Genomic DNA, 16,426 nt, shown 5'->3' with positions numbered 1-16,426 from the left:
TGGGGGTTTGGTGCTTTCCAGTATGTAAAAGTGTGTTGTATGTTTGTGGCCTATGTGTAATCGATTTAGTATAATTTCTTTTTTTATTGTTAAATTTGTTTTTAGTATGCCATTCTTCAATGATTGGTTTAATATTTTACAGTTTATTGTTTACATATCAATTCCATTACTCTTGTCATTTGTTAATCATTTTTTAATTTTTAGGCTTGTAATCTGTGTATGGCATTTGGGGAGTATCAAAAGTTGGAATGTAGATGTTATTTATTTGTTCTACATTTTTCTTTTTATGAATCTTCTGACATTAGGGACTCCATTGTTCAATTCACACATTATTTCTTTCAAGGCACACAAAGGTTTCAGAATCAACACATTTTTGCCAACGCAAAACAAGTGTATTTTTGCCAGTGATGTAAATATCTTGCATTCTGGTGGCGATGGAGTTGCTGAAGGCGTTTTTGATATCGCTTAGGTTTTTGAAGCATTTCTCATGCACAAAGTTGTTAAGATACTTAAAAGATGTAATTGGTAGGTAAAACATCTAGAGAGAATGGCAGATGAAGCAGAGTTTCATAGCCCAATTCGTTCAACTTTTGCAGGGTTGGTTTAGCAATGTGCAGTCAGGCATTGTTGTGGAGGAGAATTGGGCGTTTTCTGTTGATTCATCGTGTTGTTATCAAAGTTTCTGATGCATTTCATCCATTTGTTGACAGTACTTATTTGCTCCTTATTCTTCCTTTGAAGAATTTAAGGATTGGTGGGAGTCGGGTTTTAATTAGTTTTAGTCCAGAATTCCCACTATATTTGAAAAAAATCTATATTATGTGCATTCCTGTAACAAAACGAAAATATCATATTCCAAAAAGTATATAGATTGATCAAATAGGTTTTATTTTTAAAAAGAAAATTTTTCAGTGATTAATGAGAATTCATAGGCATTACAACATAAATCTTGCAAGTTTGAACTATTAATGTATCTCTCATTCTTTTTTTTTTTCATTTTCTTCAAGGCAGCCACTCTTACTCATAAAATTTGATTTTCTTATTTAAAAATAAAGCTAATTGATCAGTTTTCATGATTTTTAGAATATGATATTTTCGTTTTGTTACAGATACATGCATCATATAGATGTTTCTTTTCTAATATGGAGGAATTCTGGACAATTTATTCATTTAATGCCCCCCCCTTCCATTCAGTTTCATTCATTTATGAAAATGATTCACATGAAACTTGAAAGCTTGTAATAATCAATATGAAGCTTAAATAATTCCAACATATTTTTTTTATCATAAAACTAGGAAACGATGTCAGATTTTAAAAATTATAAAAAATATGAACCAACAGAACATGTCCATTGTCTTCAATACTATTTGTTTAAATATAAATATGTCTACAAAGTACAAAAATTTTATAGTAATAGTTTTTAGTCATGTAAAAAAATTTTTTTCTAGAATTTTAGCATAAATGATAATGTACACATGTCTCTATGATCAAACTTTTCAAATTAATTTTGATGAGGAAATTAAGGTTTATAACAAAAAAAAAAAAAATTAAATTCTGATTTTTTTTATTAATATTTTTCTTCTGAAAAGAAGAGATGTCTGCTAATAGGCTTTATTCTAAACATTTTTCATAAATCCAAAATATTTCTAATCATCAAATTTGGGTGATTTTTCAGAATAGGCAACAAAGCAAAAAAAAAAGGGTTGAAAAAAATAAATATACAACAAATAAATGTTACCAAAGGCAACATAAGTTATTCTTCTGCCTACCTGGATAAGCTTTTTGTGTTTTAAAGTGTTTTGCTATTTTAAAAGTGTGTGTTTTTTTTCATTTAAAAATAAATGTAACGCAAGTATTTTTGTGTTGTAAAGTTTTTTTTTTTTTTTGTTATTTCAAAGTGTTTTTTAATTGAAAATAAAGGTAGTATAAAGCTTGTTGAGTTAGAACAGAAAACAAAAGGGTGGTCTTATTAAAGCCTCGATAAGCATTCAAAAATCGAAAATCAAAAATACTTATAGAAACCCATCCAAGAAATGTCACCAATCATGTTAAAATGTAATGTTCTATCAGTATATTGTTTAATGTTTGATTGTTAAGTGATTATTGAGACTTGGCTATTGCTCTAATGCAACCACCATTTTGTTCTCTGTTCTAAGTCAACAGGCTTTATACTACCTTTACTTTTAAGTAAAAAACACTTTAAAATAACAAAAAAAATCAAACAAAAAACAAAAAAATACTTACATTACCTTTATTTTTAATTACAAACACAAAAAACTTAGGTAGGTTAGGTAGGTAGGAGAGAAATTTAGCTTTTTTTGGCATTCATTTCTTTATTGTGTATTTAATTTTTTTTGCCCTTTGTTGGCTATTCTGTAAAATTCCCAAAATTTGTTCCATGAACAAACTGGAACAAATGTATGAAAATAAAATAAAGTGAAGGTTCGACGATGATTTAAAAAAACAAAACAAAACAAAAAAAAAACAATTCTTACTGTCCGCTGGATGGATCTTCAAATATTCTTTGTGTTTTTATGATTGTGTCTCCTTCTGAAGAAGATTTATGTAATAACAATCCTAACTGACTTTCCATATTGGTCTGAAAGAAAAAAGCAAAAGAATTAGATTTCACATCCAGATTTGATTATATTGAGGATTTATTAGTCCACTCAGTCCAGACAGATTGAACCAGATTCCTCTAAAGGAGGAAGTTTCATGGGAGTATGAAATTTACAAGTGGTGCCCAGTCACATGTATAACCCCATTTGGGGAGACGACTACATTAGGTTTTTGCAGCTCCTGCAAGGAGGTGTTGACATCCTCCTACATATAGCATCTGGTATTCCCAAATGGTCACCCGTCTGGTATTGACCAGGCTCAGTATTGCTTTGGTGATCTAACGACAACCAGTGTGTCAGCATGATTATGCCATAAACATTGATGATTTAATAAAATGCAAAGATTTTGAAGAAATTTTCAAAACAAATGATTAATATCAAATTCTTTGAATTACATCATTAATTTAAATGTTCATTTTACATGTTGACATGTTAGATGGCTTTACGAAATAATTTATCAAGTTTTTTTATATTTTTTTTTAGAAAATCAAATTTTATGACTTGCTTGATATAAGTGAAACCCATCACCATATTTGATTTTATTCAAAATTCATTCCTGGTTACCTCCCCCTTAACAACCTCTCCAGAATCAACTGCTTATCAATAGCTGGTAAAAATACTTAATCGCTAAAAATCGTAAAAGCTGATTTTCTTAAAAAGAAAAAATACTTGATCTATTTTTGTGATATTTTTGGAATATAATATCTTCATTCTGTGACAAGTAGGTACACTACAAAAGTTGTTTTTTAATTTTTGTTTTCCTAAATAAGTGCAATTCTAAATAAGCACCAAACAGATTTGCCAACTTTTTAAATGTTTGATTGACAAATATTATATTATTCTCCTGTGATTCCTGTAAGACTGGATATTCTTGTCTATTATTTTCATTTTTTATCTTCTCTCATGCAGAAGTTGGACGTTTTCCATTTCTGTTGTCATTTTAATCGTGCCCTCTCCTCCCAAAGATTAGATCATCATCATCTGATCCCCTCCATGTTTGAAGCAGCGTACCATAGGTCTTTGGGTCATCGAAATTAATGTGGAACATGCTTTACAGCATTTCAAGTTGACTGACAGAAGATGATGCGGTTATATGAGTTGAGATGTCATTATGCGACATACTTTCTCATTGAAACTTGTAGAACAAAACTGGAAATTTTCTGCATCCAATGCACTGCAGCCAAGATCATATTCTGTCGTTAACCAGACACAATCTCACATATGATGAGATTCCTGTCTTTTGTAAAATTGTCAACAGCTGCCTGAAGACTCTCCAACCACTGTTGTTTAGGTAGGCAAATTTACTGAATCTTAATATATATATATATATATATATATATTGTGCGAATGGAAATTTAATTAACTTTCTTGGATTTATATTTTTTGATTTTACCATTATTTCACCAGACTATACCTTTTTCTTCACCATATTCCCTTTGCTTCACTTTTTGTTATCAAGTAAGATCTTTGACTTACTTGCAGTTTCATCAAATACTTTTGTATGCAAAATCCGATCCCGCATTTTGCTAATTCCTACCCTCTGATGAGAAGGAAAGTATTTCTTTGAAAGTCCACGGATTAAGGACTATCCACTTATTAAGTGTTTCCTTTTCAGATTAAATATGTTTTTAACTCTTTCAAAGTGTTTTTTTAACAAGTTTTATTAACTATTTTCTCATATATATATAAATAAAGGTTGTTCCAAAAGTAATGTATTTGTTTTTAACTCCAAAAGTTGAAGAGCTACGAAGACGGAAGTTAAAACAAGAATCTATTTTTCTACACAGTTACCATTTTCAATGCACTTTTACCAGCGATGAACAATGGCTGTGTGTGGACGCCAAGAGTTCACTTTATCATAAGAGAATCATTCCAAAAGTAAAGCCTCCTATTTTTTTTTTTTTAACTCAAAAAGTTAAAGTGCCACAAAGATTGGACTGGTACCATTAAAACAAGCGACCTTTTGTGCTCCAGAATTTATTTTTCTACATAGTCACCACCATTCTCAATGAATTTTTGCTAAGAATTCAATGATGCATCTCTGCTTCTGACACATACCCATGACATGTTTCTTTCTTAGAGTCTCACATTATCAATATCTGCAAGAGAGAGATGAAACTTTCAGATCATGAATGCACAAGTTCAGTCATTATAACAATGCAATTTGCAATCCCCTCTAATCTATTCAGGTGGAATAAAAAAATAGGAAGCATTACTTTTGGAACGCCCCCCCTCCTATATAAAACTAACTTAATGTTTATGCGTCAATGTAATTAACATTCTATAGGAAATAGAATGTTAATTACATTGACACACAAGTTCTCATTAGATCACCAAAGTTAAGTAACGTTAAGCCAACTCAGTACCAGATGGGTGACTATTTAGGAATACCAGGCACTGTATGTAGAAGGACGTTGACACCACCCTGCAAGAATTGCAAAAACCTAACATCGTCATCATTTCCTGACCAGGATATACATGCGACTGGGGGCCACTTGTAAATTTAATATTTCCTTAACACTTCCTCCTCTGGTAGAAGCTGGATTAACCCATCTAGTGTTAATGCTGCTGGCATAGCATTACATATAGAAAGAAAGGTTAGAGAATCTACATTAAATCCAAAAAGAGTATTCTCGCATGAAATTTACAGGGGAAGACAATGGAAGTGTTTCCGAATCACTAAGTGCACCCTGAAAAGGACTATGAGAGCATAACCATCTCAAAACTTCAAATACTTTATTTGATTTTAAAAGAACTTTAAACTATATGTACAAGACAAATATAAAGCGTTTTCCAACATTTCAGTTTCTTTAGACTATATTATGACACAAAATAGGAGGAACGGGAGAGTAAAAACAAAGGAAGTATGGTGCTTGTTAAGAGAGGTGACAGATCGATTTTTTTTTTTAAATATGTCATCTTAAGCAAAAACAATATTACTTTTAAAAAAATTGTTGAAAATAGTAATATATCCAAAAATTATGAAAATTCATTGAGTAGAAAGTTATTCATAGCTAAAAGTAATTTTTACTGAAAATTGAGGAAAATTGCATTTTTTCATGGATGTTTTAAACTAAACCGTAAAGATTTCAAACACAGGGAACATAACTTGGAATGCATATTTAGATAACATCGTAATGGCATCCAACATGTCTAGTCTACAATGACAGACTTTTGTTTTTTTACTGAAAACACTTTAAATATTTTTGACTTCTAATGAGGGCATGACTAATGACTTCGACGACCGTTTTTATAACCACAATTATAACAATCAACCAATCAGAAGCTTCAAAAGTTATTATAAAAAATGTCAAATTTCGGATTCAATCAATTCGCTGTCGGCCTCTGTCTCGAAAGGACTCAAGATCGGGACTGTATTAATTCTTCGCCACCATCTTTGATACTAGGAATTACTTAACACTCGAAATCGTGACTGCATTGATTCTTCACCGATTTGATTTACTGCCGCCATCTTTGTTCAACATAATGTCTCAACACTTAACAATAGCAGCTGTTCTACTTAAATTTTCTCAACAAGTACTGAAAGTAATACAGTATTAGAAGCATAGTAAAAATGGCCATAGTAGTGATTCAGAATAAATCCTGAACAATGTACAGTTTTTTGCTATTAAAATAATATAGAGTAAAGATTTGTTATCAAATAAAATTTTTTAAAATCTCTACTGAAGCAACTATCAAAATAAAATGAATACATTTTCTTTATTTTAATTTAAAATCAATTTATTCCAAATTGAAAACACTGAAAATTTTCTGAAAGCTTTGGGAAATATTCAAACAAAACTAAAACAAACATTGCAAATACTTACAAGACTTTTGTATGCAAAATGCGACAGGTCTGTGTCGAGTTCAAGAACCATTTGATTTATTTGATTAGGATCTGAAATGAAAATCAGTTAACATTAGCCCTTATCTTCGAGTGGCTTTCAGTCTTAGTAAGTGGTGACTCATTAGTATATAAATAAAAACAATAGAAAAATGGTTGTTTCTTGAACAAATATTTCTGTTTCCTGTATTCTCTAATTTTCATTTGTATATCATTCCAAAAATCACGTAAATTGATCAAGTATCAGGTTGACAAGAAAGTTTTTGCCGTTTTTAACTCTTAAATTCAGATGAACATATCTCGGCTCACAAAAATTTATTGATCGAAATAAGTACTATCAGAATGAACACATTTTTGTTAATGCAAAACAAGTTTATTTATGCCAGTAACATAAAAATCTTGCGTTCTCGTGGCGTTGAAGTTGCTGAAGGCGTTTTGATATCGCTTAAGTTTAAAAAATATGAATAAAAAAAAAATAGAACGAAACCAGGACATATGCGTACGAGAATTATGGTTTTTTTTCTTGTAAGTAAAAAAAATATTTGGGCTGCGATCGAAATCAAAAGCTAAACAACAATTAGGCCGGCTTGACACTATCTTTAAAAGGTGCTTTCAAATTGTACTTATTTTTAACAATGAATCTGTCATGTGAACCATTCACGCATGCGCATTCATGGAACAATTAGCAAACAAATAAAAAGCTGACAATCCCCGCGTACCAATTTTTCAATTTTGATGTCTTAAAAGCCCTTTTTTCCAGATAAAAACTGATTATAAAGTTTTCCAGTGTCTGAATATAATCTCTACCAAATTTCAAATTTGTATATTAAAAATCTCTTGAGTATATAGGTTGGGAAGTTTCCTGACACGCACACATTCTCACTTTTATAGATATACAGAACACAAGATATGTCTGACGTTGCCTGGTATTAAACGTAGCATTAAATTTTTTTTTTTTTTTTTACATAGGCGTCACCACTTATCAAGGCCGAGAGTGTAGAGTAGTCAAAAGGGCAATATAGTAATCGATAGTAATGGAAGTTCGGTAAATTTGTTAATTTAAGTAGAATGGCTCATCAGAAACTTGTTTACATTGGACTTGAAGACAACCATATTATAGACAGCTGGAAAGCAGGAAAACGGAAGACAATTCCACAGACGTGCAGTTCTAAGAAAGAAGTTTTGTTCATGGAATCTATGTTTAGGTTTAGGCACAGATAAAGAGGGGAGGGGGGAATTATTGATAGTGTTTTCATCTAGACAAGTGTTTCTTGTGAAAGTTTGGCGAGGGGGACCATAGATTGAAGCTCAGTCGAACACTTTCCATGAAAATAACGATAAAGCAGAGAAACTCGCAACATCTCTTCTGTGAGATAGAGGTTGCAGCGAAGAGAAAAGGACATCTCCCACGAGGCCACAAAGTATATTTTGAACCCTATCAAGGCAGGACAGGTCCTTTCTAGCAGCTCCTGCCCAGATGTGGCAATAATTCCTTTAAAGAAAAAAAAAATGAAGTAAAAAAAGAAATCAATGAAATAGAAAGAAACTCAGGCATGTGAAGGCAAGTATTATGTTTTTTCTAAACAGTTCACTTTTTGTTAGTAAAAAACAAAAATACTTGAGCTGAGATCGAAACGAAAACCTAAAGACAATAAGTACAATAACCATTAGACCAACTTGCCACGTCTTTAAAAAAGTGTTTTCAAACCCCATGAAACAGTTGATAAACGAATAAAAATCTGATGACCACCACGTACCAATTTTTTGTATTTTGACCCCTTAGCAGCTTTTTTCCGGATGAAAGCCAATTAAAAAGTTTTCCATATATCTGGATACCCTATACGCCAAATTTCAAGTCTGTAGATCAAAGATTTGTTGAGTATATAGGTTGAGAAGTGCCCTCTCTCACACACACACACATTCTCATATATATATATATATATATATATATATATATATATATATATATATATATATATATACTTGCAGGCCGCCCGGCATTGCCTGCTCATAAAATACACAAATATTATGTTTTAATTAATGCAGAATTCTTATTTATTATAAGCAGAAATGCTGTAGATATTAAATGCAATGTTAAATTCCTTAAAAAAAAGAAAAAAAAAATGAAGTAAAAGAAGAAAAAATGGAAAGAAACAGAGACATCTGCATGCAAGTAATGTTTTTTCTCTTGTAAGTAAAAAAAAAAATACTAGAGTCGAAATCGAAACCAAAACCTTAAGACAATCAAGTAGAAGTTAGCACAGCTTGACAGGATCTTTAAATAGTGTTTTCAAACCTAATTATTCTTAGCGTAAGTAATCTGTCATTTGAACGATTCACACATGTACATTTGTGAAACAAGTGACAGATAAAAATCTGACCCCCTCACCCACACACTAAATTTTCAATTTTTACCCCTTAGCAGCCCTTTTTTCCGGATGAAAGTCGATTAAAAAGTTTTCCAAATGTTTGATACCCTATAAACCAAATTTCAAGTTTGTAAATCAAAAATTCGTTCAGTATATAGGTTGAGAATTGTTCTCACATACATATTCTAACATTTATAAAGTAAATTTCAAATTCAACCTGAAAGATTGGCCAGAATGCTCAGTTAGTAAGATAAGGTAATATATTTCTATTAATTATATAATTATAAGAAACCTAAGGTTTTACATCATATGGTCACTGAAGGCTGAGAGGACCAGAGGAAAATACATCTGATCAGTCATTGTAAGCTGAACGAGAAAAAATATTTGTTCAACTTTTTCAAAAGGTGAGAGAAAAAAATGAATATCAAAGGTGAATATTCAATAGAATCAAACTATAGTTAGCTTTATACCACATAACCGTTTGTCGTGTAGTTGACATGGCAAGTGCAGTTTTCATATTTGATCAGAGTCTATGGAACAAGGATAGTAAAATTAATTATAGTTCATACTAACAAGTGAAGATTGACAAAGGGAGCAAACTTATGAGAATACAGAGTTGTCCCCCCTTACATCGACAAAAGTCAGTTATCTATAAATATATAGAGATTAATAAAGTTTGTGTGAAATAGAAGTATCAATAATAAACTGATGTACTATTTGCAAACAAGGAGATAGGTAAGGGAATCCTCCAAACAGGAGAGTTTAAGGATACTCCTGATATGTACGAAAGCCAGACTGCTAGTGACATAGTAAATTAACAAGTATATAAAATAAAATTCTCCCAAAACACATAATTAGATCATTCGTTGACATCTATGCTGATGACACTACCATCTATGGCAACACATCAAAGAAAGTTCTTTTTTATTCTCTCTCCTTGGATCTTGAACGCGTGGTACAATGGAGGGGGGAGAGGTGGCTGGTTACTTTTAATGCATCTAAAACCAAACTCATATCTTTACATCATCAACGCTCTGATCCCCATCATCCATCAATTGAAATGGAGAAGCTTCATGTTTTGGCAAGCTTCTGGGCTTGACCTTTACTCCTGATCTGAAATGGAACATGTACATCAAATCTGTTGCCAAGATCGCTGGAAAAATGGTGGGATCTTTTTACCACTCCAGCAGATATCTCACAGCTGATACAATTCTCTATCTATATAAAAGCCAAGTATGTCCAGGAATCGAGTATTGTTGCCACATCTGGACAGGAACTGCTAGAAGCAGCTTATCCTGCCTTGACAGAGTACAAAATAGACTTCATAACTTAGTGGGGGATGCCCTTTTCTCTTCCCTGCAACATTTTTCCAACAGAAGGGACGTCTCGAGCCTATTTTTGTTTTATCGTTACTTACATGGCAAGTGCTCGTCTGAGCTCCAGTCTCTAGTCCCCCCCCTCGCCAATCTTTCTCGAAAAACACCTGTTTCACTGAAATCACTGTCAATAACTTTCTTCACTCTTTAACTGCGCCTAAATCAAAATGCAGATTCCATGCACAATGCTTCTTTCTTAGAACTGCATGCCCGTGGAACTCTCTTCCGTTTGCCTGCTTTCCAGCTGACTACAACTTGGTTGTCTTCAAGTCCAACATAAACAAATTCTTGATCTTAAGTAATCCAATCTACCAAATTTCCATTAATAACGATTACAACGATATACCATTAATTACTGTACACTCAATAACCCTTATCCTCGAATGGCATCAGGGCTTCGATAAGTGGTGACTCCCATGTAAAAAACTGTCTTTACAACGAATTTGAACCTTGCATAAAAAGCAAAGGATTGGGTTGATAGGACAACTAGTGTCATAATCATGACACAGATAATCATTTTGATCGGGTAAGTAAAGAAGGAGAACTTATCGTTTCTCTTTTAGTGCACAAGCTGCAGGCTGATGGTAAAACTAATACTTGAATAGCATTTAACCTAACATATCAATCTTTGATTCTAACTAGCCAAGTTTCATTTGTTATTGTAGTACCATGTTATTGGCACTATAATAATGTACTTCACTGTCGTTTATTTTTAAATTGTAAAACTTTTAAAATATATTTTTTATTAAAAGCATTCTGAAAAACAAAATTTTCAAGTAAAGATTAAAAAAATATATAATAATAATAAAAAAAAAATTCTGAAAAACAGAATTTCCAAGTAAAGATTAAAAAAATATAAAATAATAATAAAAAAAAAATTCTGAAAAAGCAGCATTTCAAATTAAGGACTATTTTTTTCATGTAAAGTTTTAATATTAAACTGGAATTATGAAAACATTAATTTGAAGGATTTTCTTTTGCATATACACAGACATGATTTCTGTTAAACAGAAAACAGAAGTCAAAATAATATGCATCTTTTTAAAACTTAACCATTTGAGTGATACCTAGAGGTCAGGTGTGATCTCACTAAAGCTGAAGTCAGCGAAATCATGTGAAACTGGAAAAGAACGGATTATTCTGTCTTTTTCTGGTAACTCTTCAAGCAAACACGTAAAGACATAATAAAGCAAACTGTTCGTCTTTCTTTCCCACATGCACACAAGTAACTCATCTCTTTGGTTTTCTTTATCGATTAATAAACTTTCTGAAAAAAAGTAAATATCGGTATTGTACCCACAGACAATCAAAAGTCTGGGTTCCAGACAACGACACACATGTATGATTGTTTATACATACCTTGGTAATTGAAAGCATAACACAATCACTTGTGAATGTCATAATGACCCAGTGGACTTACATTTCAACCCTTTTTACATATTATATAGATTTTTATTTAAAATAGTGCAACAATTTATTATTCATGATAAGACTAATAATGTAATATTCATACACTTAAGATCACCAAAGACCAAATTAGTACAAAAAAAATTACTTTCTATCATTCTTACTGATTGTTGTTCCAAAAACAATACTGAAACTAGGTCAAATAGTCAATCAGCCTGATAACTTTTTTATATTGTTTCTTCCTGTTTTCTTTCTTTTATTTTAATTTTCTGTTGATTATATTAGAGAGAGGGAAAGAGGAGGAGGAAAAGGTAAAATAGTGACGTCACTGGGAATAAGTAATAGTGATGGGACGATTCTAGTGCCCCCCCCCATTCTGATACAAATACTGATTCAGATTTTATTTAAATTTTTAAATATTTAGCTATAAAGTTTTTTTTTTTAATTCTTATTTTTAGATTACCATAAAAACCCATGTAATACATGCATATATTTTTGCAAACATAAAAATACACTTGTGGGGATATGTGAGGGTGATCTTCAGATTTTAGTTTAACTGGCAGTTTAAAATCAATAAATATTTATCACTTTATCATGGGTACTAGGAAAGGTAAAGTAAATTGTCTTTTCTTTTTTAAATCATTTGGCATCGGAAAATAGACAGATTTTTTTGATTCTGACACCCTAAAAATTTCCAACTTTATCGATTCCTGATTTTGAATAATCGTCCCAACACTAAGAAAAGGAAGTTTTAAAAGAAAAATGTTATGCATTTTTAACACAGGGGTCATCTTGCTAGAATTTTTTTTTTTTTTTTTTTTTAATGGAAGTGAGAATAGCTTGACTTCTTTACTCTAAAATGTTAATTGCAAAGTGAAATCAGTTAAAAAAAAAAAAAAATCATTAAACAAAAAAATAAAAAAATTCCTATAATTTAATTCTTACCTTTTTTAACAATGATTGATGCAGAATCAGAACTACTCAGTCCTTCGGCATCAAAAACTTGAAGACTGAAAATATATCTCCCAGCAATCAAATTGACCAATTGCAAAACTGCTTGATGGTTTGAATTGTTGGCTACCTCCTGTAAAGAATTAAAAAAAAAAAAAAAAATTTTTTTTTCAAATATCAAAGCAAATGATGACTTGGATTTTTAATGGATCAACAAATCCCAAACATTTTGGTTAATTGAGGCTGTTAGTATTTATGTTAAATGTCCAGGATGGAGGATTTTACTATTTATATATGACAAATCAAGGCCTGACAAAGCGCAATAGCTCTGCCAATTCTCTACACATGTGATATTTAGGTGCATCATTTGAGCAACCTAGGATTCTTATGTAAAGAAGCAACTGATTTTAATTTAGATGGACTGGCATGCTGTTGTAGAAAAAAAAAAAAAAAATTTTTTTTCATGCTGAGAGGGAATATTTAAAAGAAAATTGAGTCAAACAAAAAAAATAAAAAAAAATGTTAAAATGTTCAATAAACATTTACTATTAAAAATAAAATTACAGTTTAACATTTTTTTTTTTTTCTAACTTAAGGAAACATTTTTTCTTTTTTATGGATTTTTAAAATATATTTCCTCCAAGTCTGAAAAAAAACAGTATAGCAGTCAGTTTAAATTAAAACCAATTAGTTTTTGTTCTTAATGTATCTCTTAAGCATTCTCTCATTTTCAGAGACACTATGAAAGGACATGACTAAATATGGGCATAGATACTACACTTCAATGTGAGTACTGGTAAGCACATGCACACGAAGACCAAAATGACAAGAGAAAAACTTTAGGTAGATTTGTCATTTTTCTTTGTGGGGAAAATTAATTTTCTTAAAGAAAAGAGGTTAATTGTATAGCACATATAGAAATGCATCTACTTATTTGCTTTCTTATTTTAGAGTTCATTTTATTACAAATTGCATTCTTATGTTTATTATTGCTTTGTTTTATGGCATATCAACCCTTTTCGAGTTATTTAATGCTGAATCTAATAATTTTGAAACAAAGTTTTTATGCTTCAAGTTATTTAGATCTTGAAATATTTATTCATTGTATTTGGTTTGGTTGTTTTGTAGAGGAAAATTCTTTTAACTTTGCAGAACAGGGAGTTTTGTTTATTGATGACGTTTATAAATAATTTCAAAACTAATCTCATAAGTGTATATTGAACACCATATATATTAAAATTACACCTTTATTGCAACTGCTATAGACTGTAGGCGAGAGGATAAAGTGGCATGTTACGAGAGGAACACTTTAAAACTGGTTTTCTTTTAAAACACTAAGGAACTTGCATGGTTGGAATGAGAAAAATGACATCTATTATATAAATCTCACCTGTCTGTTTAAATGTATGTATGTGTGTGTGTATATATGTGTGTGTGTGCTAGTGTGCATGTGTGCATGTATGTATGTGTACATGTATGTATGTATGTATAAAACATTTGACAGAGACAACGGATTTTCACGAGATCGGTATCGTTTTGAAGCTCGACCCTTCAGACAAATATCGAAAGGCACTTTTCTACAGGGAGGGGTCGCTTTTTTGCCAATATTTTTTAAAGTCATCCCCTCTTTTCGATTGACTAGCCTTAATTTAAACTTTCGCTACTTCTAGTTTGGCAATGGATGCAACAGCAAATACGTCACGATTTTTTCACGTTTTCCTCCTTCACAGTATGTGTTCAAGCCTGCCTGCCTGCCTGCCTGCCTACTACCATTTTTTTTTTTTTTTTTTTTTTTTGCTCAACACACACCTCCAAACACCTGGGCAATGACGGGTACCCAGTCTAGTATGGAATAAATGCAAGAATTACTTACGCCAGCTGCAAGACTTTCTGGTTCCCTTGTCCAATGATAACGGACAATTTTTTGGTCATCTTTAGATCTTGAGCCATCGACAGAAACCAGATTTTGAGGGAGGAAAATAACTTTATCACCACCCGCATCAGCTACAGGGGGTTTGTTCTCATCTAAAACAAAAAACAGTTTTTATAGTAAAAATTAATCTAAAAATCCACTATAAGTATTATTTATAACATGCTTACAACATGTTTTAAGTACTATTTCTTTATAATTACTTTTTTAAATACAAGAATATATATTTGCAATTTATGACTAACCATCATAAATTGCTGTTTCATTTAAAGCCATTAACCAGCAAATTTTAGCTCTGCTTTTATAATTTGCTTCTTTCTTTCTTTCCTCTGATTAGAAGAATAGTGAGAATAGCATTCTTTGAAACCCCACGTAATTTTTGAAAATTGTTTTTGGAGTATTTTATGGAACAATAAATTTAATTGTAAATTTTAATTTACAGTTTTAATTTCTTTTCTTTTCCTTGTATATATATATATATATGTATATATATATATGAAATACTGAAAAGCTGTAGTATTACAGACTGTATAATACTGTAAACAAAGTCCAAATGAATATTAGTTGGTTGGTTGTTTTACGGCATATCAACCCTTTTCGGGTTATTTAATGCCGAATCCAAAGATTTTGAAGAAAAATTTTTTTTAATAGAATATATTTGTTGTTTTCACGTCGGTTTCTATTTAACCCATGGTTGGGACCCTAACAGGTACTACCACTCCGGGTCAGAGTGGACCTAGGAGCAATGGTAATTAAAGGGTGGCTCCACACTCTCCAAAGTCCACAAGCTGGGGCCTCACCACTGGATATAGTTTAAGGTCATATCCAGGACCCCCATTGAGGGACTTTTACCCTCTGCACGGGGGCAGTCGGTGTATTCTAATGCCCCACCGACAGGGCCACCAAATAAATATTAGTATCAATATTTATAAAACGATCCCAAGAAGATAAAGAAAGTTTAATATGTGATATAAATGGAAATTCCGAGTTAAATCATGTAGAATCACAACAAAATTTATTGTTTGACAAAGGAGTACAAATAATTATTAAAGTTTTTTTCCTTAATTCATGGATTTCCAATGAATAGCTCATCTCATCGGAGAAAATGTCAAAATAGATGTAAGTAATTTTGTACACCTTTGCCAAACAATAAATTTTGTTGAAATTCTACATAATTTAACTCAGAATTTCCATTTATATATATGTGCACATTTTAATTTGAATATGTACTACCGATGGGACAATTCTAATGCAATTACTGATTCTGTTCTAAATCTTTGATTTTGATTCTTATGAAATTTCCAAATACTTGAATTTGTGAAGTTTTTTTCTCCTTGAATTGAACGTTGTTTAAAATTGAATTGAAAGCTGTAAATTTAGAAAGCAAGTACAATGCAGAATTTTTTATAAAGAAAAGTTTACTTTCATCTAAGACTAAAAAAAAAAAAAAAAAAAAAAATGGTTTCACTAGTAAAAAAAACAAAAAAAAACATTGTAATTATTGAACAAAATCTTTCAACTACTATTATTATTTCAATTTAATTTAACATGGCTACATTTTGAAAATTAGATTTTAATTTATTTTTTTGCTTATTAATTTTATTTATTGCGGACTATTATCCTCATCTTTTTTTTAGTTGTTTCACGACTTTTCGGCCAACTCTTTCCTCTGGCCTTCGTCAGGTGATAACCTCGACGGGATAGGAACTCAGAATCTCCTAACTGCATCCACTACTATTACTGCCTTCCATAGTTGTTGTCGTTTCACCACGTTTTTGGCCAAGTAAGCCTCTGGCCGGCTTTGGGTAGGATTGAAACCGCTATCTTCAGACAATTATAATACTCATCTCAGTAATGAATTCCAATTAAATAATATATATTCTTTTTTTTTTTATCTAAAAAATTCAGAACTGTATTACTATTTCTTTAT

The 16,426-nt window shown here is 31.3% G+C and overlaps 2 protein-coding genes across 4 annotated transcripts in view; one reads left to right on the top strand and one right to left on the bottom strand.

Annotated features, from left to right (window-relative positions):
* Positions 1–16,426, bottom strand: part of LOC145280075 (dyslexia-associated protein KIAA0319-like protein) — a 572,614-nt gene that overhangs the window by 17,210 nt on the left and 538,978 nt on the right. For both annotated transcript variants that reach the window (XM_080131771.1, XM_080131772.1), the window contains exons 15-18: positions 14,440–14,591; positions 12,561–12,699; positions 6,447–6,517; positions 2,497–2,600 (exon numbers count right to left, since the gene is read on the bottom strand). In XM_080131771.1, coding sequence (XP_079987897.1) covers positions 2,497–2,600; positions 6,447–6,517; positions 12,561–12,699; positions 14,440–14,591 — 466 coding nt within the window. The remainder of the gene's footprint in view (positions 1–2,496; positions 2,601–6,446; positions 6,518–12,560; positions 12,700–14,439; positions 14,592–16,426) is intronic.
* Positions 1–16,426, top strand: part of LOC145280076 (uncharacterized) — a 112,106-nt gene that overhangs the window by 56,329 nt on the left and 39,351 nt on the right. The gene's annotated exons all lie outside the window — the stretch shown is intronic.

The sequence above is a fragment of the Euprymna scolopes genome, chromosome 7 (assembly GCF_053919585.1).
Source record: "Euprymna scolopes isolate OS-2025 chromosome 7, ASM5391958v1, whole genome shotgun sequence".
In the NCBI taxonomy this organism is placed as follows: Eukaryota; Metazoa; Mollusca; class Cephalopoda; order Sepiida; family Sepiolidae; genus Euprymna; species Euprymna scolopes.
This window is presented reverse-complemented; position numbering and strand designations above follow the sequence as displayed.